The sequence below is a fragment of the Eptesicus fuscus genome, chromosome 13 (genome assembly GCF_027574615.1).
Source record: "Eptesicus fuscus isolate TK198812 chromosome 13, DD_ASM_mEF_20220401, whole genome shotgun sequence".
Classification (NCBI taxonomy): Eukaryota; Metazoa; Chordata; class Mammalia; order Chiroptera; family Vespertilionidae; genus Eptesicus; species Eptesicus fuscus.
In genome coordinates, this window is record NC_072485.1 from 67,038,543 (window position 1) to 67,062,586 (window position 24,044).

General features: G+C 41.6%; 1 protein-coding gene across 1 annotated transcript in view; it reads left to right on the plus strand.

The window, feature by feature from the left end:
- Positions 1 to 221: 221 nt before the first annotated feature.
- NUP160 (nucleoporin 160) overlaps positions 222 to 24,044 on the plus strand; it is a 41,146-nt gene continuing 17,323 nt past the window's right edge. The window contains exons 1-20 of the mRNA XM_008146716.3: positions 222 to 321; positions 590 to 701; positions 2,383 to 2,593; positions 2,874 to 3,096; positions 4,362 to 4,440; positions 4,981 to 5,095; positions 5,800 to 5,958; positions 7,666 to 7,743; positions 8,245 to 8,342; positions 10,528 to 10,612; positions 12,156 to 12,224; positions 14,669 to 14,752; positions 15,041 to 15,211; positions 15,967 to 16,066; positions 16,433 to 16,598; positions 16,941 to 17,068; positions 17,147 to 17,307; positions 21,136 to 21,269; positions 22,924 to 22,994; positions 23,665 to 23,824. Coding sequence (XP_008144938.2) covers positions 222 to 321; positions 590 to 701; positions 2,383 to 2,593; positions 2,874 to 3,096; positions 4,362 to 4,440; positions 4,981 to 5,095; positions 5,800 to 5,958; positions 7,666 to 7,743; positions 8,245 to 8,342; positions 10,528 to 10,612; positions 12,156 to 12,224; positions 14,669 to 14,752; positions 15,041 to 15,211; positions 15,967 to 16,066; positions 16,433 to 16,598; positions 16,941 to 17,068; positions 17,147 to 17,307; positions 21,136 to 21,269; positions 22,924 to 22,994; positions 23,665 to 23,824 — 2,504 coding nt within the window. The remainder of the gene's footprint in view (positions 322 to 589; positions 702 to 2,382; positions 2,594 to 2,873; positions 3,097 to 4,361; positions 4,441 to 4,980; positions 5,096 to 5,799; positions 5,959 to 7,665; positions 7,744 to 8,244; positions 8,343 to 10,527; positions 10,613 to 12,155; positions 12,225 to 14,668; positions 14,753 to 15,040; positions 15,212 to 15,966; positions 16,067 to 16,432; positions 16,599 to 16,940; positions 17,069 to 17,146; positions 17,308 to 21,135; positions 21,270 to 22,923; positions 22,995 to 23,664; positions 23,825 to 24,044) is intronic.

Consider the following 24,044-nt stretch of genomic DNA (forward strand, 5'->3'; position numbering starts at 1 on the left):
AGGTTCCGCAGGCACAGTGGGCCCCTCAGTCCCCTTTCTCCCGGTCTTCCGCCCTGGTCTCCAGCCAACTCGGTGGGAGCCCCGCAAGGCAAGGTCGGAGCCGCCCTTCTCCTCCCCGAGCTTCTTTACCTGTCGGCGCCTCCGCCCGCCCCGCCCCCGGAAGTGACGACAGGCGCCGGTCCCGCTGGTGTCCCGTCGGGCTTCGCGGCAGCGGCGGGAAGATGGCGGCGGCGGGAGCCCTGGAACGGAGCTTCATGGAGCTCAGCGGTGCTGAGCGCGAAAGGCCGAGGCACTTTCGGGAATTCACGGTTTGCAGCGCTGGTACGGAAGCAGCCGAGGAGGGCGCGATCCGATTCTTCCCCTCGTGCCCCTCTCCCGGGTCCCTGCATCTCTCCTTCCCAGTTCATCCTCCCAAGTCCACATGGCTGTAGCCCCGGCACAGGCTTCCTTAGTGTCCCACTTCTTCCTTCTCTTCTCCCCTTCCTCTTTGTATGGATTGTCAGGCTGTCACCCTCTGCTTTCTCGGCGCCCTCGGTCCCTGTCATCCCCAGAGAACCTTGTGTGCAGGCTGATCACTCTCCTTTTGCAGGGACCGCAAATGCCTTGGCCGGAACTGTGAAATACAGTGAGAGCGCGGGAGGCTTCTACTATGTGGAAAGTGGCAAGTTGTTATCCGTCACCAGAAACAGGTTCATTCATTGGTAAGTGCGGTGTTGGCCAAACCCCCCGGGAAGATCGGGTTGTTCTCAAAGTGTCCTTCTCCAGAGCGATAACCAACAGGACACAAAGAAAGACTGTTTTCTAATCATGTGTGAATCCGGAGGAAATTAAGGAAACCAGAGTTCTAGGGGATGTGCCCTATCAGGGCAGTACTAAAAGCAGAGGAAATGTAGCCTCAGGGATAGAGCCCCAAAGACCAGTTTTAAACATTAAAAACCCGTTGTGTTTTTATCATCTTTATAGCTTCCTTCATTCTGCAGACATGTTTGAGCACGTCAGGCACTTTGCTAGGTGTGCTAGGGGTGAAGTGATGAACAAAAACCACCGCCATTCTCATCATGTAAGATGTAGCAGTGTTAGATGTGGACTCACCTTCCATTGGGCCCCTTTTAAGAAGGAAAGATATTAAGTCATTGACCACACCATAGGTATATAAATACATACTTTTCATACTTGCTTCAGAGGAAAAGTATAGGGACTGTGAGAGGCTAAGGGGAGGGCCAAATGTTTTTTGTGGGGGTGGGAGAGCCTTTAAGGAAGTCACATTTAACCTGCGATCTGAAGGGTGAATGGTTGGCCAGGCTGGGGTTTAGGGGAGAGAGCAGTTAGGCAAGTAGGATCATCATATGCAACGTCCATGAGGTGGGAAGAACTTGAAGAACTGACTGATTGGCTTAAGTGCAATAGGAGAACGTGATGTGAGAGATGCTGAGGTTGGGGAGGTAGGAAGGACTCACTGAGGTGAGGAAATAGAGAGAGCACAGCCATAGAGGACAATGGAGAAAACATGATAGCTGGATGGGGGCCAGAATGGGTGACTGAAAGGGAGAGGCCTGGGCAGAGCGTGTCTGAGTGTTTATGGAAGAAGGAGAGATGGAAGCAGGAGGGATATACTTGAGAGGATCAGGGATTGGCCTTTAACTGCTGTATGGCAGGGATGGGGAACCTTTTTTCTGCCAAGGACCATTTGGCTATTTGTAACATTTGTAGACAATACAAAATTATCACTTAAAAATTAGCCTGCTATATAGCCTGTTAGTCAAACCTTTACTTATCTTGCCCCTAATGCCTTGGCAGGGCTAGACCAAATGATTTCATGGGCCATACGTTCCCCACCCCCGCTGTAAGAAGACCCACTTTTGGGGGAATAATGTGGATAATATGGTAGATAAGATGATGGGCTACCACATGGCAGAGCTGCACCTGAAGAAGAGTCTACCCTGCATCCTAGCGGGAATAAGTAACAGAAGTACTAGAAGGGGAAATACCCATATTTGTTAAGGTCACTGTAGTTGAGGCTGTAGTTACATATGTGGAGGCCACATTCTTTTACAAGTAAGGTGAAAGAGGGAGGGCGGTGGCATGGATTTTCATTATAGTGGAATTTACATAAATGGACTATCTAGTTTGGAAATACCTTTATTTAACAGACTCACATAATATTTGAATTTTATATTGTGTTGTTTTGTAAATCTATATAATGTGGTTTGGAATGCAAAATTTGGTCTGAATTTCTTTGTCCAAAATTTTCATATGAGAAAAGTTCACCTGGAAATTATTTTCATATATTTCAGTGCTACAATCAGAAAGAAAAGCATAAGATTTTTTAACAAATGTCTTTTTTGGTCTCTCTCTCTCTTTTTTTTTTTTTTTTTTAAACAGGAAGACCTCCGGAGATACACTGGAGCTAGTAGAAGAGTCACTGGACATAAATCTGCTGAATAATGCAGTTCGCCTCAAATTCCAAAATTGCAGCCTCTTACCTGGAGGGGTTCATGTCTCTGAGACTCAGAATCATGTGATAATCTTGATATTAACCAACCAGACAGTGCACAGGTTGCTTTTACCTCACCCTTCCCGGATGTATAGGAGTGTAAGTTGGTTAAGTCATTTATTTCCCAGATGCCTCTGGTTGTCACAGATTTAGAGGAATATCCTTTGGAAGTGAAGGAAATGGGGATTCCTTGTTAGCCCTCACCAAGTATAATTTGATAGTTACTACTTAAAATGATCAGACACATTTTAAGTTGAATAAATAGATTTTATTAAAAAGAATAGCTTTCTTTTTAAGCTCAACCATTAGCAATAGAGAGGAACTGCAAAATTCTGCTCATTCTGGATTTAACAGATTTATCTTTCTAATTTCTCCACAGGAGTTGGTTGTTGAAAGTCAAATGCAATCAATATTCACTGACGTTGGAAAAGTTGACTTTAGGGATCCTTGCAACTATCAGTTAATTCCAGCAGTCCCTGGACTCCTCCCTAATTCTACCGCCTCGGCAGCCTGGCTTAGCAGTGATGGGGAAGCCCTGTTTGCTCTACCATCTGCTGCTGGGGGAATCTTTATTCTTAAACTACCTCCTTATGACATACCTGGTAAGAATGGGAACTGAGTGGATTTAACTTTAAACAAGGAAGGTTGGACTTAAAAGTCCAAACCCATCATTCAGTACAGGAATTGCTTTCATACCAATGGCCATTCAGTATCACCTAGTGAGCCTACTGCTTGACCGTTGTTGTTTTTCCAAAAGAGCAAGATTTTATACAGTGGATGAGGAACTGGAAGGCTTACTAGAATATGAGAAAAGATAACTGCAAGAAAGCCTATTCTAAGGCCTCTAGTAGAAATTAGTTGACTAGTTGTCTACCTTCAGGATGAGGTACATAACCAAAATAATTGACACAAGGAAGTTGGGTTGCTGATACCTTGCTCCAGGTCACCACTCTCTCTTGCGTGGATTATTCCTGTAGCTTCCCAGATGTCTCTCCAGACCTATCCTTGCCCTCTACAGAAACTTCTTGGGCAGATTGATACACTTAACACCTAAGTTGCGACGTCACCCCTCTGTTCAAAGCGTTCAAGTGAGGATTGTTCTTCGTCTCACTCTGAATAAACCTAAAGTCCTTACATTGGCATTCAGTGGCTCCCTGCTGCCTCACTTGATCTTCTCATTTCCCCCTCACCTTCTCGGCACCAGCTGCTTCCCTTCGCACAATTCCCTGAACATACCAGACACACATTCCTCAGGCCTTTGGCCTGGGGTCACCTTTCCCCAGCTACCAGCTTGGCTCCTTCCCTCAGTTCCTTTAGGTCTTTGCTCAGTGTCCCCTTGGTGAAGCCTTCCCCGACCACCCTTCTCGAAGTTGCACACCCACCCTAGCGTTTACTGTAGCCTTTCCGTGTTTTATTTTTCTCTTCTTACTGCTCTACTTAATTGGTTAACTCTCTTGCTCCTCCCACCTCCCGGTGGAATGTAAATTCCATGAGGGCAGGAGTTTTTTTATTTTGTTTACTGCTCCATCTGTAGCACTTAGCACTGTCCAACACATGAAAGGTCCATGGTGATTCTTTGAGAGGAATGAAGTATTTCTGAGCAATATGAGTTACTATTTATAAATGGCAAAAATTTTCCCTAGGAATCTGAAAATGTCTTTCTCATTGAGCCAATAATGATTCAAAAGATTTTAGGTGTAATATTCATGGAAAGCGCATCCTAAGATTTCCCCAGATAGAAATGTGTGAGCCTGTCAGCCTGTTAGAAAGACTTAGTTCATAGTTGCATCCTTCTCACCTTTGCGTTTTCCTGAGTATTGTCAAGAGGTGGCTTGGATACATCATTGGTCTGTTTTCAATCTTGTAGGGATGGTGTCAGTTGTGGAACTGAAACAGAGTTCAGTAATGCAACGACTGCTTGTAGGCTGGATGCCAACAGCTATCAGGTAAGTGGTGCCTGGACGGTAAATCAAAGGGCCTAAGAATTTAATCTTTTTGCACTGTTCGGCACTGTTAGTGCTTCCATTCTTACTCCAAGGCAGATAAAGATGATACTGGAAAGGTCAGAGTGTGCCCGATATCACATTCCATCTGAGGAGAGCCGCAGTGCAGAGCCCACTTAACTTGGAATTGGACACCTGGACAACAGAAACGGGCTTCCTGTATATACTCTCAACATCCAGTTGGGCACTCTGCCCTGACTTACCAAATCCAATTTTATGTAATATTAGAAGTAGAAAGTATTTGATGGTTAGAACAGTATTTCATTGTTCTGTAGAGCCTTTTAAAATTTATCATCGTCATTGGTTGTAAATTAAATAGAAACTATAGTGACCTTATGCCAACATACAATTTTTGTGGGTTTTTTTTGTTTTTATGCCAACATACAATTTGTTGCTCCTGTTAACATTGTACTTTATCTCTTAAATTGTGATTTATAACAACCAGATGATTTGCAGTAGTAAAACTTGGCCTTACATTTTTAGAGGTGATCCGGGGTCTTCAGATCGTCCCCTCAGTCTTGCTGTCCATTGCGTTGAGAATGATGCCTTCATCTTTGCTCTGTGCCAGGATCATAAACTACGCATGTGGTCTTACAAGGTAAATGCCACATTTTTAGTTACAGTAGGCTAAAGGATTGTGAATTGTAAGATAATTGAAGTTAATCTTGCTGCTTCTGTTAGATTATCAGATCACTTAGTTTGAAAATTATAGGCCATTTCCAGTTTCATTTTCCATACATTTCTCAGCTAAGTTTTCATCTATATTTTGAAAATTATGAAATAATAGAAAAGTTGAAATAATAGTAGAGTATATCCTTCCCTTAAGAGGAACAAATATGCTTTTTATAAAAATATGTTTTTATTGATTTTAGAGAGAGAGGAAGGGAGAGATAGAAACATTGATGAGAGGAATATCAGTATCAACATCCATTGCCTGCCTCTTGCACACCCCCTGCCGGAGATTAAGCCTGCAACCCAGGCATGTGCCCTAACCCAGAATTGAACCGGTGACCTCTTGTTAGATGGGTCAATGCTCAACCACTAAGGCATACCAGCCAGGCCAAATATGCTTTTGAAATGCAGTTGGTAAAATAGTTTCCAAGATTCAAAAACAGCTGATAATTATCTCTATCAGACTAAGAGATAATTTCATCTGAGCCCTCAAAAAAAAAAAAAAAACTGTAAGGCTCTTCAGCACATAAATTAGGCAGAGTGCTAGATGTAATGGATGTATCCTTTAAAGGGGGAGGGGACTTGTTTTTTAACCTAAATATTCTTTGATGCCACTTATTACTTGGGCAGGACCAAATGTGCCTGATGGTAGCCAACATACTGGAGTATGTCCCTGTGAAAAAAGACCTTCAGCTCACTGCTGGGACTGGACACAAATTACGACTTGCTTACTCCCCTGCCATGGGACTCTATCTGGGGATTTACATCCATGCACCAAAACGGGGACAGGTATGAAACACATGACATGAATGAAGTTATTCTGTACGAGGGGAAGTGGCTGTGAATTCATCGAGTCTGTTTCCGCTCTTCACATCAGCCTCAGTGTCTCCTGTTGTTTCTGCAGAGATGGTGGGTTTTGTGCTCATGTGTGGATTGAAAGATCATACAGGAGAAGTCAGGATGAAAGGGTGTAGAGAGTTTAAAGGACTATGAAAGGAAAAGTTAACCAAAAACTAACAAGAAAACAAATTTGCAAGTCTGTGTGAAAAAATGGAGTTATGAAAGATATAGGTGTTCATAGGTGGTTGAGGGGAAATTAAATTTTGGAAATAATTTCGCTCGTCATCTAAACCAGGCGTCCTCAAACTACGGCTCGCGGGCCACATGCGGGTGTTTTTGCCGTTTTGTTTTTTTACTTCAAAATAAGATATGTGCAGTGTGCATAGGAATTTGTTCATAGATTTTTTTAAACTATAGTCCGGCCCTCCAGCGGTCTGAGGGACAGTGAACTGGCCCCCTGTTTAAAAAGTTTGAGGACCCCTGATCTAAACACTAGCTGTTGTATGTAGATGAGATAAGTGGGATGTAATACAATGATGTAATAGTATGATAAACCGCCATTTGCTGGGTATTGTGTGTTTGGCACAGCATTAGGGCCATTTAAGTTCAATAACAAATGCTTGAACTATGCTTACTCAGAGCTCACACTTGACGTATTATCCATTTAATGTTAACAGCATTCCAGTGAGGTTTGTCCTCACTGTGCTGGAGCTGATTCCCATGCTGGCTGCGGCCCTGCCTGGGTGCCGTCCTCATTCCTGTTGCACTCTTATACCACAATAGTAATAGTATTTTATTATTTTTAAATATATTTTAATTGATTTGAGAGAAGAAGGGAGATAGAGAGAAAAATATCAATCAGCTGCCTCCTGCACCCCCTTTCCAACCAGGGATCGAGCCCACAACCTGGCATGTGCCCTGACCAGGAATTGAACTGGCAAGAATTTTTTATGATGAAATACTGGTAGAATATTTAAAGGCACACCACATCCGAATTATCAATGTAAATATTTTCTTTCAAAGTTTTAAGTTTTTATATCACATCTTGTAAAAGTTTTCATAAACAAGGCTTTAAACTAAACACAGGTGACATGAACCATTCATTGCTATTTACTGTGTTTTTATGCTGTTTTATACTTTTTTGAATTACAATAGCAGCACTTAAGTTATTTGTATTTTGTTTAAGACAAAAATGCTTTTATCTTGCTATAGAATAAATACATTTTAGTTAAAAAAAAGTTATGATAAATGTTACAATATGGATGAACCTTGAGGACAAGTGAAGTAAGCCAGTCACAAAAAGACAAATATTGTTAAGATTTCACTTATATAAAATGCCTACAGTAGTCAAAGTCATATTGATAGAAAATATAGTGGTGGCTACCAAGAGCTAGTGGGAGAGGGGAATAGGGAGTGTTTAATAGGTACAGAGTTTTGTTTTGTAAGATGAAAAATGTTTGAGGGATCAGGTACACAATAATGTGCATGTGCTTAATACTATTGAACTGTACACTTAAAAGTTGTCAAGAAGATAAATGTTATTGTGTACTTGACCATACTTTTTTAAGAATTGGCTTCTGTATGCTAATAAACTCTTATTTAGACAAGTAGCATGTTGTATTTCAAGTAATAAATTATCAACTTATGTTCTAACAGTTCTGCATTTTCCAACTGATGAGCGCTGAGAATAACCACTACAGTCTAGATCACATTTCTTCCCTATTCACTTCTCAGGTAGGTTGAATCATCCTTTGCATGACACACAAATATAGGAAAGAAGTATTGGCTAAATCAACTCTATTGTCCTGGAATTGAAATGCTAAAATGGAATAATCATGATGTATGCAAACAAAATTTCATTTTGGTTTCACCCGGTTCTTGAGGCACTCATATTGTTTTTATGCTTTTATCTCTCCTACTAATATAAATTTAAGTCATTATAAACTGCTACCCTTTCTTAATTTATTTACTTTTAATATATTTTTATTTACTTCAGAGAGGAAGGGAGAGAGAGAGATAGCAACATCAATGATGAGAGAGAATCGTTCGGCTGCCTCCTGCACACCCCCCGCTGGGGATCGAGCCTGCAACCCAGGCATGTGCCCTTGACCAGAATCAAACCTGGGACCCTTCAGTCCGCAGGCCAACACTCTATCCAAACTGGGCGAGGTCTATCCTTTCTTATTTTAAAACCCTTATCTTCCCCCCATCCCCCACCCCCACATTTCCTCCTAGGAGACACTGATTGACTTTGCCTTAACCTCTACGGATATCTGGGCCCTGTGGCATGATGCTGAAAACCAAACTGTAGTGAAATACATCAACTTTGAACAGTATGTATCACTTACCTCTGTCATCCTACCTTACCCCAGGCAGTTTCATACTAAGAAAATGAGAGCTTTCTATGTAGAACCAAAATCAAGTGTTTGTATTTAAAGAATTCTGCCATGAGTCTGCCTGTTGTTAACTGTTTTCTGAAAAACCTTCTTTTATGTTTGTGTTATTTCTTACCTTTTGATTTTAGGATGAAATGAGGATACTTAGCATTGGAATGAGATGAAGAAAATACTGTATTTTTGTTTGTTCGTTTGTTTTGAGAGATGGCACATATCCAAAATACTTCTAATCTGGGAGGGTATTTTTTGCTTGTAAGCAAAGACTATTTCTGATACCTACCACTTCCAAAAGACACTGAAGTCCCTTTGGGAATCTCAGTTTCCTCATCATGTGGAAATAGATTACACAAATACAGTGCTTCTCAAACATTTTTTAAAACAGGAAACCCTTTTTCCCCCCCAAAAAGATAATGAACCTCAATATATAACAAACCTAGTGTTTTATGAGTATTATAATACAATTTAATGTACCAATATTGAGAATTTCTAACATAAATTTGGTAAATTTTTTTTTTTTTATTGATTTTTTTTCTTTAAGAATATTTTATTGATTTTTAGAGAGAGAGGAAGGGAGAAAGAGAGACAAAGGGAAACATCAGTGTGAGAAAGCAACATTGATTGGCTGCCTCCTGCACGCCCCTTACTGGGTATTGCACCCACAACCTAAACATGTGCCCTGACTGGGAATCAAACTGGCAACCTTTCGGTGCGTGGGACAGTGCCCAACTCACTGAGCCACACTGGCCAGGACAGTATCTTGTGTTTTTAATGTACATGATAAAACTTACGAATAGTTACAAAATATATTTTCAAAAACTAATTTTGAATCAAAAACTTGAAACACTTATGCAGGATTCCCTGGAACACAGCTTGACTAAACATTGACTTTTAGGGGTCCCTCCTTACCTTATATTCTAGAATAGAACTCTAGGAATAGTTGCCCCCAGATTGACTCTGAGCAGCCACATCTCAGAAAAATTATGAGAGTACTCCTGATAGATGGCATTCTAGCAAAGTGAAAAGGAAAAAAAAAGAATCTGGAGTCAGATGAGAGTTCTAATCCTGGTTGTGCAACTTACTAGCTGTCTGATACCCTAAGCCTCACTTTCCACATCTGTGAAATGGGGTTAATACATCCTTCAAAGTTAGAAGGCAACTCCACCTAGGATAATGTTAAGGTAAATGCAGAATAAGTTAGCTATTTATAGATTTGTGTTTAGAGTTTTAATTTCAGGAAGGTGTCTGTTAAAACTGTTAAGATTACATCTATGAAACCAGAATAAGTTTCTTTTTTCTGAAACATTTTTTTTCCCAATTTTAGAGAGAAGAAGGGAAGAGAGAGAGAGAGAGAGAGAGAGAGAAACATCAGTGTGAGAGAGAAACATTGATTGGTTGTGCCCCAACCAGGGATTGAACCCACCACCCCTTGGTGTACAGGATAGCCATCTAACCAACTGAGCCACTGCCGGCCAGGGCTTCTGAAGATTTTTTTATTAAAATTTTTTTTTCTTTAAGAATATTGTATTGATTTTTAGAGTTGATTTTTAACAGTTGATCAAGCAGTCAATGTGGAGGTTCAGTGATAGGGCCCTCCCTGCCCAGATACTGCCAATGGCATAAGCTTTGTTTTTATTCATCACGAGAAGCGGTACACGAAAATTCGTGCACTCGGTGGGGGGGGGGGGGGGGGGCGGGGGGGGGGGTCCCCTCAGCCCAGCCTGCACCTTCTCACAATCCGGGACACTTCGGGGATGTCCACCTGCTGCTTAGGCCCATTCCCCAGGGGATCGGGCCTGAGCTGGCAGTCAGACATCCCTCTGGCAGCCTGGGAGCCCTCAGGGAATATCCGACTGCCTATGCCGCAGTCGGACATCCTCAGCACTGCAGAGGAGGTGGGAGGCTCCTACCACTGCCGCTACACTTGCAGCCATCAGCCCAGCTTCCTGTGGCAGCGCACTGGCCACCAGGGGGCAGCTCCTGTGTTGAGCGTCTGCCCCCTGGTGGTCAGTGCGCGTCATAGCAACCAGTCGTTCCCAGTCATTCTGCCTTAGGGTCAATTTGCATATTACCCTTTTATTACATAGGATTGTTCTATAGACTGATGGACTTTTTTTCTCTGTAGTAATGTTGCAGGTCAATGGAATCCAGTTTTTATGCAGCCTCTGCCAGAGGAAGAGATCATTATCAGAGATGATCAAGACCCCAGAGTAAGCTAAAGTATTATGTAAGGGGATGGTTTACCCTGATTTTTAGTTTCAGAAGAGCCCAGTTATATTAGAACTCTTGCAGCTGCAGGTGAAGGAAACCCACCTCAAACTGACTTAGGTGTAAAAGGAGAATGCATTGGCTTGTTATGTGACTTCAGCCATGGTTGGAACAATGCCATCAAGGCTTGATCTCTGCCTTGTCTCTATTTTGCTTTCCTTCTTATTGGGTTTATTCTCAGGCAAGCTCCCTGCCTGAGCCTGTGCATTCTGTAAAACAAGCAACCCCAGAGGGAAGAGAGCACCTCTGTCCCAGGTCCTGGAATAGATGCTCACTGGCCTGGCTTGGGTCATCTAGTAATTCCTGACACAGTGACTTGGATCAGAAGAAAGAATATTCTGGCTTGACATGAGAAACATGTCCAACCTGGGCCTTGCTGTTGTGGAAGGTGGTTGAAGTAAGTTGAGTATAGATAGTGGAAGAATGGTTCCCTAGAGAAAGAAAAGGGATTCGTTAGTAAAAGAAGGGGAAATGGACTCTGGGCTGGCACAAATCACTGTACTACCCATGATGGTACATGCATATAAGCTTGAAATAAGATAAATGCTGGTAGAGGTATATGCTATGAAGAAAATAACTTTAAAAGGTAATGCATTAGGGAGCAAACAAGCCAGTCTACCGGTTTTCCAGGGACACTCTTGGGGAAAATGGTAGAAAAAGCTTTCAGTTGATGCCTTAGTATTAAAATGAGATTTTTAAAGATTATGGGCTATGATTCTGAAACTATTTGTGGGATTGGAAAGCCCACTTTAAATATCTGAAATTGGATGTTGCCATGTTTTTAATCCCAAGAGTTTATTGGCACTTGACTTTTGTCTCGACGCCAAAATCAGATGCTGATTATTAAAATCCTTGTTTTTTCCCTTCATTTTGGTCATTTTATCATCTCCAGAACCCCAGTACAAGGAAAGCACTTGAAAGAAGGTCACTCAGGTTTATTATTCTGGCAAGTCTGGTTTATGAAATTGGGTCACAATAATTAGGTAGTGTGAGATTTTCCATTTTATTCTCACTACGTCATTTCCCCACTTAGCTTATTGCAGTTTTGTGTTTGTTTTTTACACATAACTCCTTATATTCTTGTGGGGGGTTTCTTTAATATGTAAGCCATAAAATGAGTACTTTGTGGGTAGTGTAGAAACCATTTTAATTGTTCTTACTAGTGCATATCACCAGTAAGTGAGATTTGCCTCTTTGTTTTAAGTTGGGCGTTTGATAAACTGTTTTCCAGTGGCACCCAATGGCAGCTCATGAGGAGCACACTGTTTTCAGATAGTGCTTCTCGTTGACTCAGACACCACAGCGCTCACTTTCAGGGGGCAAAATAGAGCTGCTGCTCTACTACCTGTCACTGCTCAAATGTCCAAGGCCAGATTTCCATGTTCCTATGAAACTCAGCTTTGGTGCAAACATGTTAAATTCTTCAGTTTTTCCAATTTTTATCTTTTTAGAATGATACTAATTTTTGTTTTAATGTTCTAACAGGAGATGTATTTGCAGAGTCTGTTTACACCAGGACGGTTCATAAATGCCGCTTTATGTAAAGCTTTACAGGTCAGTAAGAAAATATTTAATGTTTATTTAAGTTTATCTGTTTTATTACTATTGTATAATTAATGACTGCTATTAATTTTGTTGTTTTACACATACTATAAACACTAAGTGTGTTTTTGCAATTGCATAATGCAATTTTTTTTATAAGTACTGTTTATAAATGTGTTTGTAAATGCTATTGTAACTTTTATAAATGGCCTTTCCATTAAGTGAGAATCCCAGCAGGGAGGTAAGATGAGGTACTTTCCCAGTGACTAATTAAGCATGTCAGTGGTACAAAGAGAAATTTGTGCCTGCCCTATTATGAAAATACTAGAATTAATTAGAGGAAATATTTTAATATTGCTATTTGCCCTTTCTCTATAATAGAAGTGTCAGAGATGAAGAAAATTAGTAAAATGTATATGAAAATCTTCCTCCTGTCAGAGTCTGGGGTGTACCACAGAACCAGAGTCAAGTCCCCACCCACCCACATGCGCCTCGAAATCACGCGAGACCCAGACCCAGACCCAGCTGGCCCCACCTCCATCAAGTCCCACCAGGTGGGGGGCAGCGCAGCCTCAGCTCACCTGGCCCAGGGCGGGGGCGCAGCCTCAGGTCCCCCAGCCTGGCGCCAGGGTGGGGGACGCGGCCTGAGGTCCCCTGTCAAGCCCTGCCGGGTCGGGGGCACAGCCTGAGGTCCCCCAGCCTGGCGCTGGGGTGGGGGGCACGGCCTGAGGTCCCCCAGCCTGGCACCGGGTGGGGGGTAGGGGGTGGAACAGCCTCAGGTCCCCTGCTCCAGCCCAGCGCCATGCAGCCTCAGATCCCTGCTGATTGCTCATTAAGGCTTGTTACGGGATCCCTGCCTCCACTGTGGGTGCAGCCATCTTGTTATGATGTGATGGTCAATTTGCATATCCCCTCTTTATTAGATAGGATACCATACTACATTACATGTAATCTCTATAGTTGAAAGAAATTTAAAATATTTTCCAATAAAAACATAGTTAAAAATAAATAAAATATTTTCTTGGTTGGTTTTGGTGGTACTCTGTTTTTACCCTTTTGTAAGTACAGTGAAGGTCTGACTTGGTTCAGGTTCAATCTAAACTTCAAAATCACATGGTTTAAGAGATGCTTAAAATTTTTACAAAAGGACTCTTTACAGTCACTTAGGCTTCCTTAAATTGCCATACTTTGTGAATTTAAAATAGAATATCACTCAGAGGATGGAAAGGCCCCTTAGAATCTCCTGATCTGACCTCCCACACACAGCAGAAGTGAGGCTTCTCTGAAGGACAGCTTCTCAGCTTCTAGTTGCCTCTGCCTCCCAGTGGCAACTTGTTCGCTGGCTTTTGTGTTAGTGATTGCTCGCAAACTGTGTCATTTAAAAGTTTTTCCCGGTATTGGGTCAGATTTAGCCCCTATCCTTTTATAACATAGAACTTGTCTCTCCTATAAAGCAGCCTTCAGATATTTTAAGAATTTTTCCATGTTCTTTTTCTCTAGAATAAATATGCCAGTTCTTTAACTTTCTCTCAATTGGTTAAAAAAAAAACAATGGGGAAAAAAATATTCCAGACCCTTAACTTTTCTTCCAGTACATTTTTTTGTTTGTTTTTAATCCTCACTGGAGGATATTTTTTTCCATTGCTTTTTAGAGAGAGGGAAAGACAGAGAGAAACATCGATGTGAGAGAAACACATCGATTGGTTGCCTCCTACGCAAGCCCTGACCAGGGCCCGGGCCAGGAAGGAGCCTGCAAACCAGGCATGTGCCATTGACTGGAATTGAACCTCGAGCCTTTGGTCTGCAGGCCGACGCTCTGTCCACTGACTCAAACCAGCTAGGGCCCAGGTACATTTTGAAATATCTGGCTACCCTATGTTTCTGTTTTCTCTCTGATAAAACTTCTGAATGATATGGTCACTTTCTCCTCTTTCTTTCATCTCATCAGCACTTTTTCCTTGTTAACAATAATCAAGTGTATGATGATATTTCTCACAATGTCTCTTGCACACTGAGGTACTAAATAATCAGTGAGGAATTTATCAGATGTTTTCCTCTATGAGAATCATTCCCAGCATTGAGCCACCCCCGTCACTGCTCTAGCTTAGCTTTGTGCCAGTCTCAGGGTGTGTATATTCAGTATCACCTTATGTCTTCCTTCCAACTGAGCAATAGCCGTTCTCCTTCCTTTTGCTTTTTGTAATGATCCAAATGTGCCCTATTATAACTCTTTCAGAATCGTGGATTTCTATAGTTTATTCTGGTCTAAACTACCCTAAACTTGCTTGATTTCAGTTATGGAAATTATTTGCACAATGTTAGGGGTAAATGTATATTCCGGTCATGTGTAGTCTCAATGTGTTGTCATATATTGCCTCAACGCCTTCTAAACTAGAGCATTTTTCACTCAGTTTTAGGTATTATATAACTCTCTCATATGTCTCTTTTAATTTTAGATTTTCTGTCGAGGAACTGAGAGGAATTTAGATCTTTCCTGGAGTGAACTAAAGAAAGAAGTTACTTTAGCTGTTGAAAGTGAGGTGAGGTCTGGGTAAAGAAAACGTAAATCTATTCTTCCATATTGATATGGGCAGATTGGTACTGAGGAATTGTTCAAATTGTTCACTAAACCTTGTTAGTAGGAAGTATAAATGTTTAAATCTTTTAATTGGAGAATTAGATATATATTTACATAGACTATGGCATGTAAGCCATAAGGATTATTCATTTGGCTATAGCTTAGTAAAATAATATTAGACAGTTATGTTTTGGGGGAGAAAGATCCCTAATGGTATTAAAAGTTTCTTTTTTTTTCCTTTCTTTGCCAGCTCCAAGGAAGTGTAACAGAGTATGAATTTTCCCAGGAGCAGTTCCGAAATTTACAACAGGAATTCTGGTGCAAGTTCTATGCCTGCTGTCTTCAGTATCAAGAAGCCCTCTCTCATCCACTTGCCCTCCATTTGAATCCACACACAAACATGGTGTGCCTACTGAAAAAAGTAAGGGCACTGAGGCGTAGAGAAGAACTCCTTTAGACAGTCAGTGAGTCTTGCAGAATGCTAGTCTGCTGTATGTTGCAGTTGGCTTTTCGGACTCCCCGCCACCCCCCCCCCCCAAAAAAAAAATTATATTTCATTTGTATTTAGATAGTCTTCTGCATTTTTGTACTTCTTTGCATTTTATTTTATTTACCTTTTATATCGAAGTGATTTCAAGCTTAATATAAAACTTACAAGGATAGCACACAGAACCATATACCCTCACCCAGATTCACCATTTGTTAATGTCCATTTGCTTTTTTTCCTTCTATAATTTTTTTTTCTGCTCCATCTGAGAGTTAGTTGAGGACTTCATGCCCCATTATCTGTACATAGTTTAGCATGTATCTGAGGTCAAGGGTATTCTTTCATAACCACAGCCCAAGTTAAAGATCAGGCAAGTTGACATTGATGTAATATTATACAGTTCCTATTCAGATTTTACCAGTTGTGCCCATGAGTTTCTTCTTGATCTAGAATCCAATCCAAGATCTTGCATGTTATGCCATGGGTTTTTTAACCTTAATCTCAAACTGCTGTCAGCCTTTCTTTGTCTTTCATGGCATTGACATGTTTTGAAGTCTGTATCTGTTGTTTTATAGTGTCCCTCAATTTGGATTTGTGTGGTTGCTTCCTCGTGATAAGATTCAGGTCTTAATTATTTTCTACCTTTAAACATTCACTGAAATGAATGTTAACTGGGTTTGTATTTCTAGGGGTACCTGTCTTTCCTTATGCCTTCCTCCTTAGTGGATCATTTGTACCTCCTGCCTGATGAGAACCTTTTGACTGAGGATGAGACGACCATATCTGATGGTAATAGTAATGTTATGTCTATATTTAGTCCCCTTCCTGTATGAACCCTACGCTTTGTTTCAATAGCTACTGTGGCCTTGCCTGGTCATTTAACCACATTGTAGATATTTTAAGGAAAACTGAAGAGTCCTAAACAACTCTAGACCTCAAATAAATCCTTGGCGTTTAATTATTAATATCCTATATCATAAAAGCATAATATGCTAATTAGACCGGACAAAGCCAGGGCTGTGGAGGCCAAGGCCGTGGTGGGCGGGAGCCGAGACCCTTGCATGAATTTCATGCATCGGGCCTTTAGTTTTCATATATTAATCAGTAGCTCTTCATTGGCTTGAGACATGAATGTTAACTTTCTCTTATTCATAGATGTGGATGTTGCTCGGGATGTCATATGTCTTATAAAATGCCTTCGGCTGATTGGAGAGTCTGTGACTATGGATATGTCAGTAATGATGGAGATGAGTTGTTTCAACCTACAGTCTCCAGAAAAGGCTGCAGAACAGATTCTGGAAGATTTGATCACTATTGATGTGTAAGGAGAATTTAGGGTAAAGTGCACTTCCTAATGGAAATTTAGCAATTTTTAGCACCAAAATCAGGTTTCTGATGTATATTCAAGTACATACAAAGTAGTGGCTTAAACTGTTCACTGTTCAGTATTTTTCCCACATTCATATTGTCTGCCATTTGTGGAAAAATAAGGGAAAATTTGCTTCATGGAGTAAAATTATCTTGTATGCCAGAATGATTATCTCTATTCCTTTACTGTGTGGCTAGATTTCCTATTTTTTTAGCAAATTTAAGTTTTCAGGACTTACACAGTTTATCTTCTGTGTCCTTGATAGTAATAGGAGTTTTCTAATTGTCCTTCTAGAGAAAATGTGATGGAGGATATTTGTAGTAAACTGCAAGAGATTAGGAACCCAATCCATGCCATTGGGCTTCTTATACGAGAAATGGATTATGAAACAGAGGTGGAAATGGAAAAGGGATTCGATCCAGGTAATGACAAAACAGCAAACGTGCCTTTTTGACTTAGAGAAGAAAATGATTTAACTATTTTTTTTTTTTTAATTACAGCTCAGCCTTTGAATGTTCGAATGAATCTTTCCCAGCTCTATGGTAGTAGCACAGCAGGGTATATCATGTGCAGAGGTGTGCATAAAATTGCCACAACTCGCTTCCTCATCTGCCGAGACCTTTTGATCTTACAGCAACTATTAATGAGGCTAGGAGATGCAGTAAGTACTATTTGAGAGAAAACTTATAAAATCTAAACGCTGAAGCCTGTTGTAGACCCACAGGAATGTGGCAGTATGTCAGCTCTACTAGCACACAGACTTTGTCTTTATTCTCTGCTCTCCCATGCTTGGCCTTTGTAGACCTCTATAAATAGTTGCTGCATTAGGAATGAGTAAGCATGGGAATCTAAAATCACAGATCAAGAACATACAGGAGCAGATTGTTTCGCCGTTTCCCTTTGTATGCATAATGCTAGGAAGTTTTCTCAGGTTGGCTGTCCCAAATTGAGTATTATTAGTACGACTTTGGATGTGATGACTGGGTTCCATTTAGTGGGAGAAGAGAGGAAGAGAAGAAAAAACTTCTCTTTCTGCAGTACAGGATTTACCCTAAGCACGGTGTTAAGATTGCAGTGTGTCTTTAGGGTCCTTCCCAGCTCCATTCTGTGCTTTCTTTTCCACCAGTCTTATTCTCAGGTTACCAGACTCTAAAGATTCTGCAGTCCTTGTCACTCACCCGGGTAATGTTCCGTGTTCAGAAATTAGCTTTCTGTCCACAGTAAGAAGTCCCTTTTGTTTCTCCTTCAGTAATTTATAATGAGCCTGACAGGAAGCAGTCTGATTAAACTAATTCATGTTAATGTGTAAAGAATTAAAAGGCCTTGCGTTCCCAGAGGTATTAACACTTTTTAAATCAGAATTTATTAACTCAAATACATTGCTAATGGTAGAATTTTGGGTAAAAATAAGGAAAAACATTTAGGAAGATGATTTGTTTAGGACCACCAAGGAGAAAGAGAGTCTGTCACTTAGGGCAGCCCTTATTAAGTTCTTTCTGATCTTTATAGATTTTCCCATTTCTCTAGGGGCTTGGGGTTTTTGTTTTTTTGTGGGGTTTTTTTAATTGTAAACTTTGTTGGTTTTTCCTAAACATAGAAGTAATAGATGTTCATTGTAGAGCCTTTATATGGAAGCCTTTTCTAGTAAACAAAAAAGGATTCATCTGTAATCTTCTACACAGTGATGACAACAATTTACATTTTGGTGTACTCCCTTTTTCTATGCAAATTGTTTTTTGTTTTATTTATAAAATTAGGATATGCTTCCTGTTATTTTTTTGTAATGTGGTGGTTTTTATTCTTCTACTTACAAATTTCATCAGCATTTTCACATTATTAAGTATTCTATCATATTATTTTTTAACTAGAGGTCTGGTGCACGAAATTCATGCACTTGGGGAAGGGGGGGTCCCTCAGCCCGGCCTGCGCCCTCTCACAGTCCAGGAGCCCTTGGGGGATGTCTGACTGCCGGCTTAGGTCCGCTCCCTGCTTGGGGAGCAGGCCTAAGCCGGCAGTCGGATGTACTTAGTGCTGCCGCAGAAGCGGAAGAGGCTCCCACCACCGCCTCTGCACTCGCCAGTCGTTTGCCCCACTTCTGGCTGAGCGGCGCTCCCCTGGTGGTCAGTGTGCATCATAGCAACTGGTCGTTCCACCATTTGATCGATTTGCATATTAGCCTTTTATTATATAGGACTAGAGGCCCGGTGCACGAAATTCGTGCACGGAGGGGGGTTGTCCCTCAGCCCAGCCTGTACCCTCTCCAATCTGGGACCCCTCAAGGGATGTCCGACTGCCCGTTTAGGCCCGATCAGGGATCAGGCCTAAACGGGCAGTCGGGCATCCCTCTCATAATCCAGGACTGCTGGCTCCCAACTGCTTGCCTGCCTGCCTTCCTGATTGCCCCTAACCGCTCTGCCTGCCTCTCACAATCCAGAACTGCTGGCTCCCAACAGCTTGCCTGCCTGCCTTCCTGATTGCCCCTAACCGCTTCTGCCTGCCAGCCTGATCACCCCCTAACCACTCTGCTGCCAGCCTGTTTGCCCCCAACTTCCCTCCTCTGCCGGCCTGGTCACCCCTAACTGCCCTCTCCTGAAGGGTTGATCACCTCCAACTGCCCTTCCTTGCAGGCTTGGTCCCTCTCAACTTCCCTCCCTTGCAGGCCTGGTCCTTCTCAACTGCCCTCTCTTGCAGGCCGGGTGCCTCCCAACTGCCCTTTTCTCCTGGCCATCTTGTGGTGGCCATCTTGTATCCACATGGGGGCAGGATCTTTGACCACATGGGGGCAGCTATATTGTGTGTTGCAGTGATGATCAATCTGCATAGTAGTCTTTTATTAGATAGGATAGACGCCTGGTACAAGGGTGGGGGCCAGCTGGTTTGCCCTGAAGGGTGTCCCTGATCAGGGTGGGGTACCCTTGGGGCGTGGGGCGGCCTGAGTGAGGGGCCTGTGGTGGTTTGCAGGCCGGCCACGCCCCCTGGCAACGCAAGCGGAGGCCCTGGTATCTAAAATTTATTTTCCTTCTACAATTGAAACTTTGTAGCCTGGAGCAGAGCCAAGCCTGGGGCTCCCTCCGAGGCCCGAAGCCATTTGTGTTGGGGTTATAATTGAAACTTTGTTGCCTTAAGCGGGTGGGCCTGGCCAGGGTGTGTGGAAAGCTTTGCTTCCCCTGTTGCCTGCGGCAACCCTGGCCTGCTCTCTCAAGCTCCATTCTGCCGCCATTTGTTTGAATTTGTTTACCTTCTATAATTGAAACTTTGTAGCTTGAGTGGAGGCTTAGGCCTGCAACGGCTGGCAGAAAGCTTGGCTTCCTCTGTTACCTAGGAAACCTTGCTCTCTGTGGCTGTAGCCATCTTGGTTTGGGTTAATTTGCATGCTCGCTCTGATTGGATGGTGGGCATGGCTTGTGGGCGTGTCGAAGGTATGGTCAATTTGCATATTTGTCTATTATTAGATTATCTAGTAACAATTTTAATTTATTCAACCAATCCCATTTGTAGTCATCTACATTGTTGCCAGTTTTTTCTTATAGCTGTAACTTTCTGTAGACCTTTGATTATATCTCTAAGATAAAGTATAAGAACTAGAATTGATTGGTCATAGGCTATATACATTTTTAAGGCTTTTGGTTGCATTGCCAAATTTTTCTCTAATGATAATACCTATTTTTACCCAAGACCAGAAACATAGCAAAGGTCTTAGATTTCCCTGGTTCTCCTCTTGAATTCTCAACCCACAGATTTAATGAAAGTTAAGCTTTTCAATATTGTTTTCTTTTTCGCCGTCATCTCCCATGAGTTGGTGAGCTATTCTTTATTATTTTTATACTGTTAAGTGTTTGGGTAGATATTTTTGCCACCTGCCACCCCAAAATATAATGTTGCTTTTATTTATGTATAAATGTTACTTTTTTTTTTCCCAATATATTTTATTGATATTTTAGAGCAGTGGTTCTCAACCTGTGGGTCGCAACCCCTTTGGGGGTCGAACGACCCTTTCACAGGGGTCACCTAAGACCATCGAAAAACACAGATATTTACATTATGATTCATAACAGTAGCAAAATTACAGTTATGAAATAGCAACAAAAATAATTTTATGGTTGGGGGAGACCACAGCATGAGGAACTGTATTAAAGGGTCACGGCATTAGGAAGGTTGAGAACCACTGCTTTAGAGAGAGGAAGGGAGAGGGATAGAGAGTTAGAAACATCGATGAGAGAGAAACATCGATCAGCTGCCTCCTGCACACCCCCTACTGGGGATGTACCCACAACCAAGGTACGTGCCCTTGACCGGAATCAAACCTGGGACCTTTCAGTCCACAGGCTGACGCTCTATCCACTGAGCCAAACCGGTCAGGGCTAAATGTTACTTTTTATATGCCCTTTGTAACTGTGTTAATTATATTTTACCTCCACCTGAACCTTAAGAGTTATCATTACTAATTGCTGTTCACTGTCTTACCCCACCCCCTACCCTTCACGTACAGGTGATTTTGGGAACCGGTCAGCTTTTTCAGGCTCAGCAGGACTTACTCCATCGAACAGCTCCCCTACTCTTATCTTATCGCCTCATTAAGTGGGGATGTCAATGCTTGGCAACTGATGTTCCAGTTGACACACTGTGAGTTCAATTATTTTTTCACTATCTAACAAGAAGAAATTTGTAAACATTGTGCTGTAATGTATTTTGCCTTTAAAATTCAGAGAGTTTTTTTTTAATTACTTTATTGATTAAGGTATCACATATTTGTCATCAACCCCCTCCCCCCGTTCCCCTCCCAATCCCTCACACACGCAAGCCCCCCACCCCCTGTTGTCCGTGATCATTGGTTAGGCTCATATGCAAGCACACAAGTCCCTTGGTTGATCTATCTCCCTTGTCCCCACCCTCCCCTACTTTCCCTCTGAGGTCCAACAGTCCGATCATTGCTGTTCTTGTTCCTCAGTCTATGTTGTTCATCTTTTCCCCTAGATGAGCGAGCTCATGTGATACTAGGAATACACTTATAGGGACTGAAAACGAGACAAGCAATAATGGTTATGCTGAGAGGCAAATGAATCAGTCTGTAGTGAGCCTCCCTCTGGGCCAACAGTTCTTTTGAGTCCCAGTTTCCATGTCCAGCAGTTGTTAATGTGTTCATAAAAATTCAGAGAGTTTTTAATTTTATATTTATTGATTTGAGAGAGAGAGAGAGAGAAAACACATCTACCGTATTTTCCGGCGTATAAGACGACTGGGCGTATAGAAGATTTTCCTGGGTTAAAAAGTCGTCTTATACGCCGGAAAATACAGTATTTGTTCCACTTATTTATGCATTCATTGGTTGCTTCTTATATGTGCCCTGACCTGGGATTGAACTTGCAACCCTTTGGTGCACTGGACAATGCTCTAACCAACTGAGCCAACCAGCCAGGGCCAGAGAGCTTTTAGATGCTTCATTTTCTAAAAGTTGAAGGCTACTTACAAGAATGAAAATAGCCCTAGCTGGTTTGGCTCCGTGGATAGCGCATCAGCCCTCGGACGGAAGGGTCCTGGGTTTGATTCCAGTCAAGGGCACATACCTTGATTGCAGGCTCGATCCCTGGCCCTGGTTGGGGCACATGCAAGAGGCAACCAATTGATGTGTGTCTCACATCAATGTTTCTCTCTCTTTCTCTCTCTCTCTTCCTTTCTCTCTCTCTTCCTCTCTCTCTCTCTCCTTCCCTCTCTCTCTCTTCCTCCCTTCCACTCTTTTTAAAAGTCAATGGAAAAATATCCTTGGATGAGGATTAACAACAACAAAAAAGCCCAAATAGTAAATATATATTTATGATTATATATTTTATATGTATGTATATAATGTAAAGATAAATCCTGTTGAAAGCAAAGTAATAAGATGAGGTCAGAGGGGAAGTTAGGCCACACACAAACATTGTAGTGATTCTTAAAGGCAGGCTGAGATTCTTTATAACCCCAAGAAAAAAGAAAATCCAACAACTACACGATTCACATTTTCTAAAAGACACACCACCCCGTTTTCTCTGGCAAAGTAAGGCTTTTCATGACGTGGAGGTCTTGGAAAAATTTCTGCTGTGGCGTCTCATTGCAGGATCACTGAGTGGTATCATGGGCAAGTGTCTAAACTGTGACATGTTTTCCAGATATTTTCATGCTTTCAATGGAACTTTCAGGTGCAGTTTGCTAATTACATTGGCAGCATTCTTGATAGGATAACCTGTGGGAGTTGTATTAGACATAGAATTTACTAAGTTGTTTTTTCCCCCTTTTCTCACAGGGAGTCTAATCTCCAACACTTGTCAGTACTGGAACTAACTGACTCAAGTGCTTCAGTGGCAAATAAGTTTGGTAAGGACTGGGCTGATAAGCATTTGATTTTAAATTTAGCATCTAAAGTGGTCTTTTGCCACCTTTGCTTTAGCAAGTTTGACTAGGCTCTGCTTTCACTTTGAGAGGGTGTAAACAAGCTGAATCCTCTAGTTGTGGCAAGGGGTCTTGTGGAAACCATAGTCCCAGATCAGGCATAAAATACATGTATAGACAGACTGCTGCTCTCCCATTGTATATTGATATTCCAGTGATTAACTCAAAATCATTTTTTTTTAACATTTACTAAGTTCATGGTAGCTTTTATAATCTGTCTTAATGAGTAAATATTCAAAAGGAGCCCCTCTCATGCTTGAGAACTATTCTGAAGAATTTATTTTGTGTTGTTTGGAATATTGGAACTGTATTTATTATAAACATTCTAGGGAAGACACTTAGGTTTAGTGAGACAAAGTGAAAAGAAATGACTACAATGTTAATTCAAGTGGCTTTTTTATTGCATTTGTATAGTACTTCACAGTTTACGAATTGCTTTTATTTATATTGCCATTGATAATATCAATGTTGCATTTTATATTTTGAAATAATAAATGTTCTTTGTTATAGGCATAAAATGAATTGATAGATTCTCTTCATTAAAAATTGCTATTATATCACAAGTTGCTTATTGTTATTACTTTTTCTTTTTAAGTTTCTAGCCCTCAGTCAATTGTGGAATTATTCTTCCAAGAAGTTGCAAGAAAACATATTATATCTCATCTCTTCTCTCAACCAAAGGCACCTCTTAGCCAGACTGGGTTGAATTGGCCTGAGATGATTACTGCAATTACCAGTTATTTATTGCAGCTCTTGTATCCTTTTATTTAAAAACTAGAAGCCCAGCACATGAAATTGCAAGGCCCCGCCCACCTGTGCACCCCTCGCCTGCTCACAGCCCCGCCCACCCTGACCAGTCTTGGGTCTTTACAGCGTTAGGGCCACAGGCTTTTTATATATATACACTAGAGGCCCGATGCACGAAATTCATGCAGAGGAGGGGATTGTCCCTCAGCCTGGCCTGCGCCCTCTTGC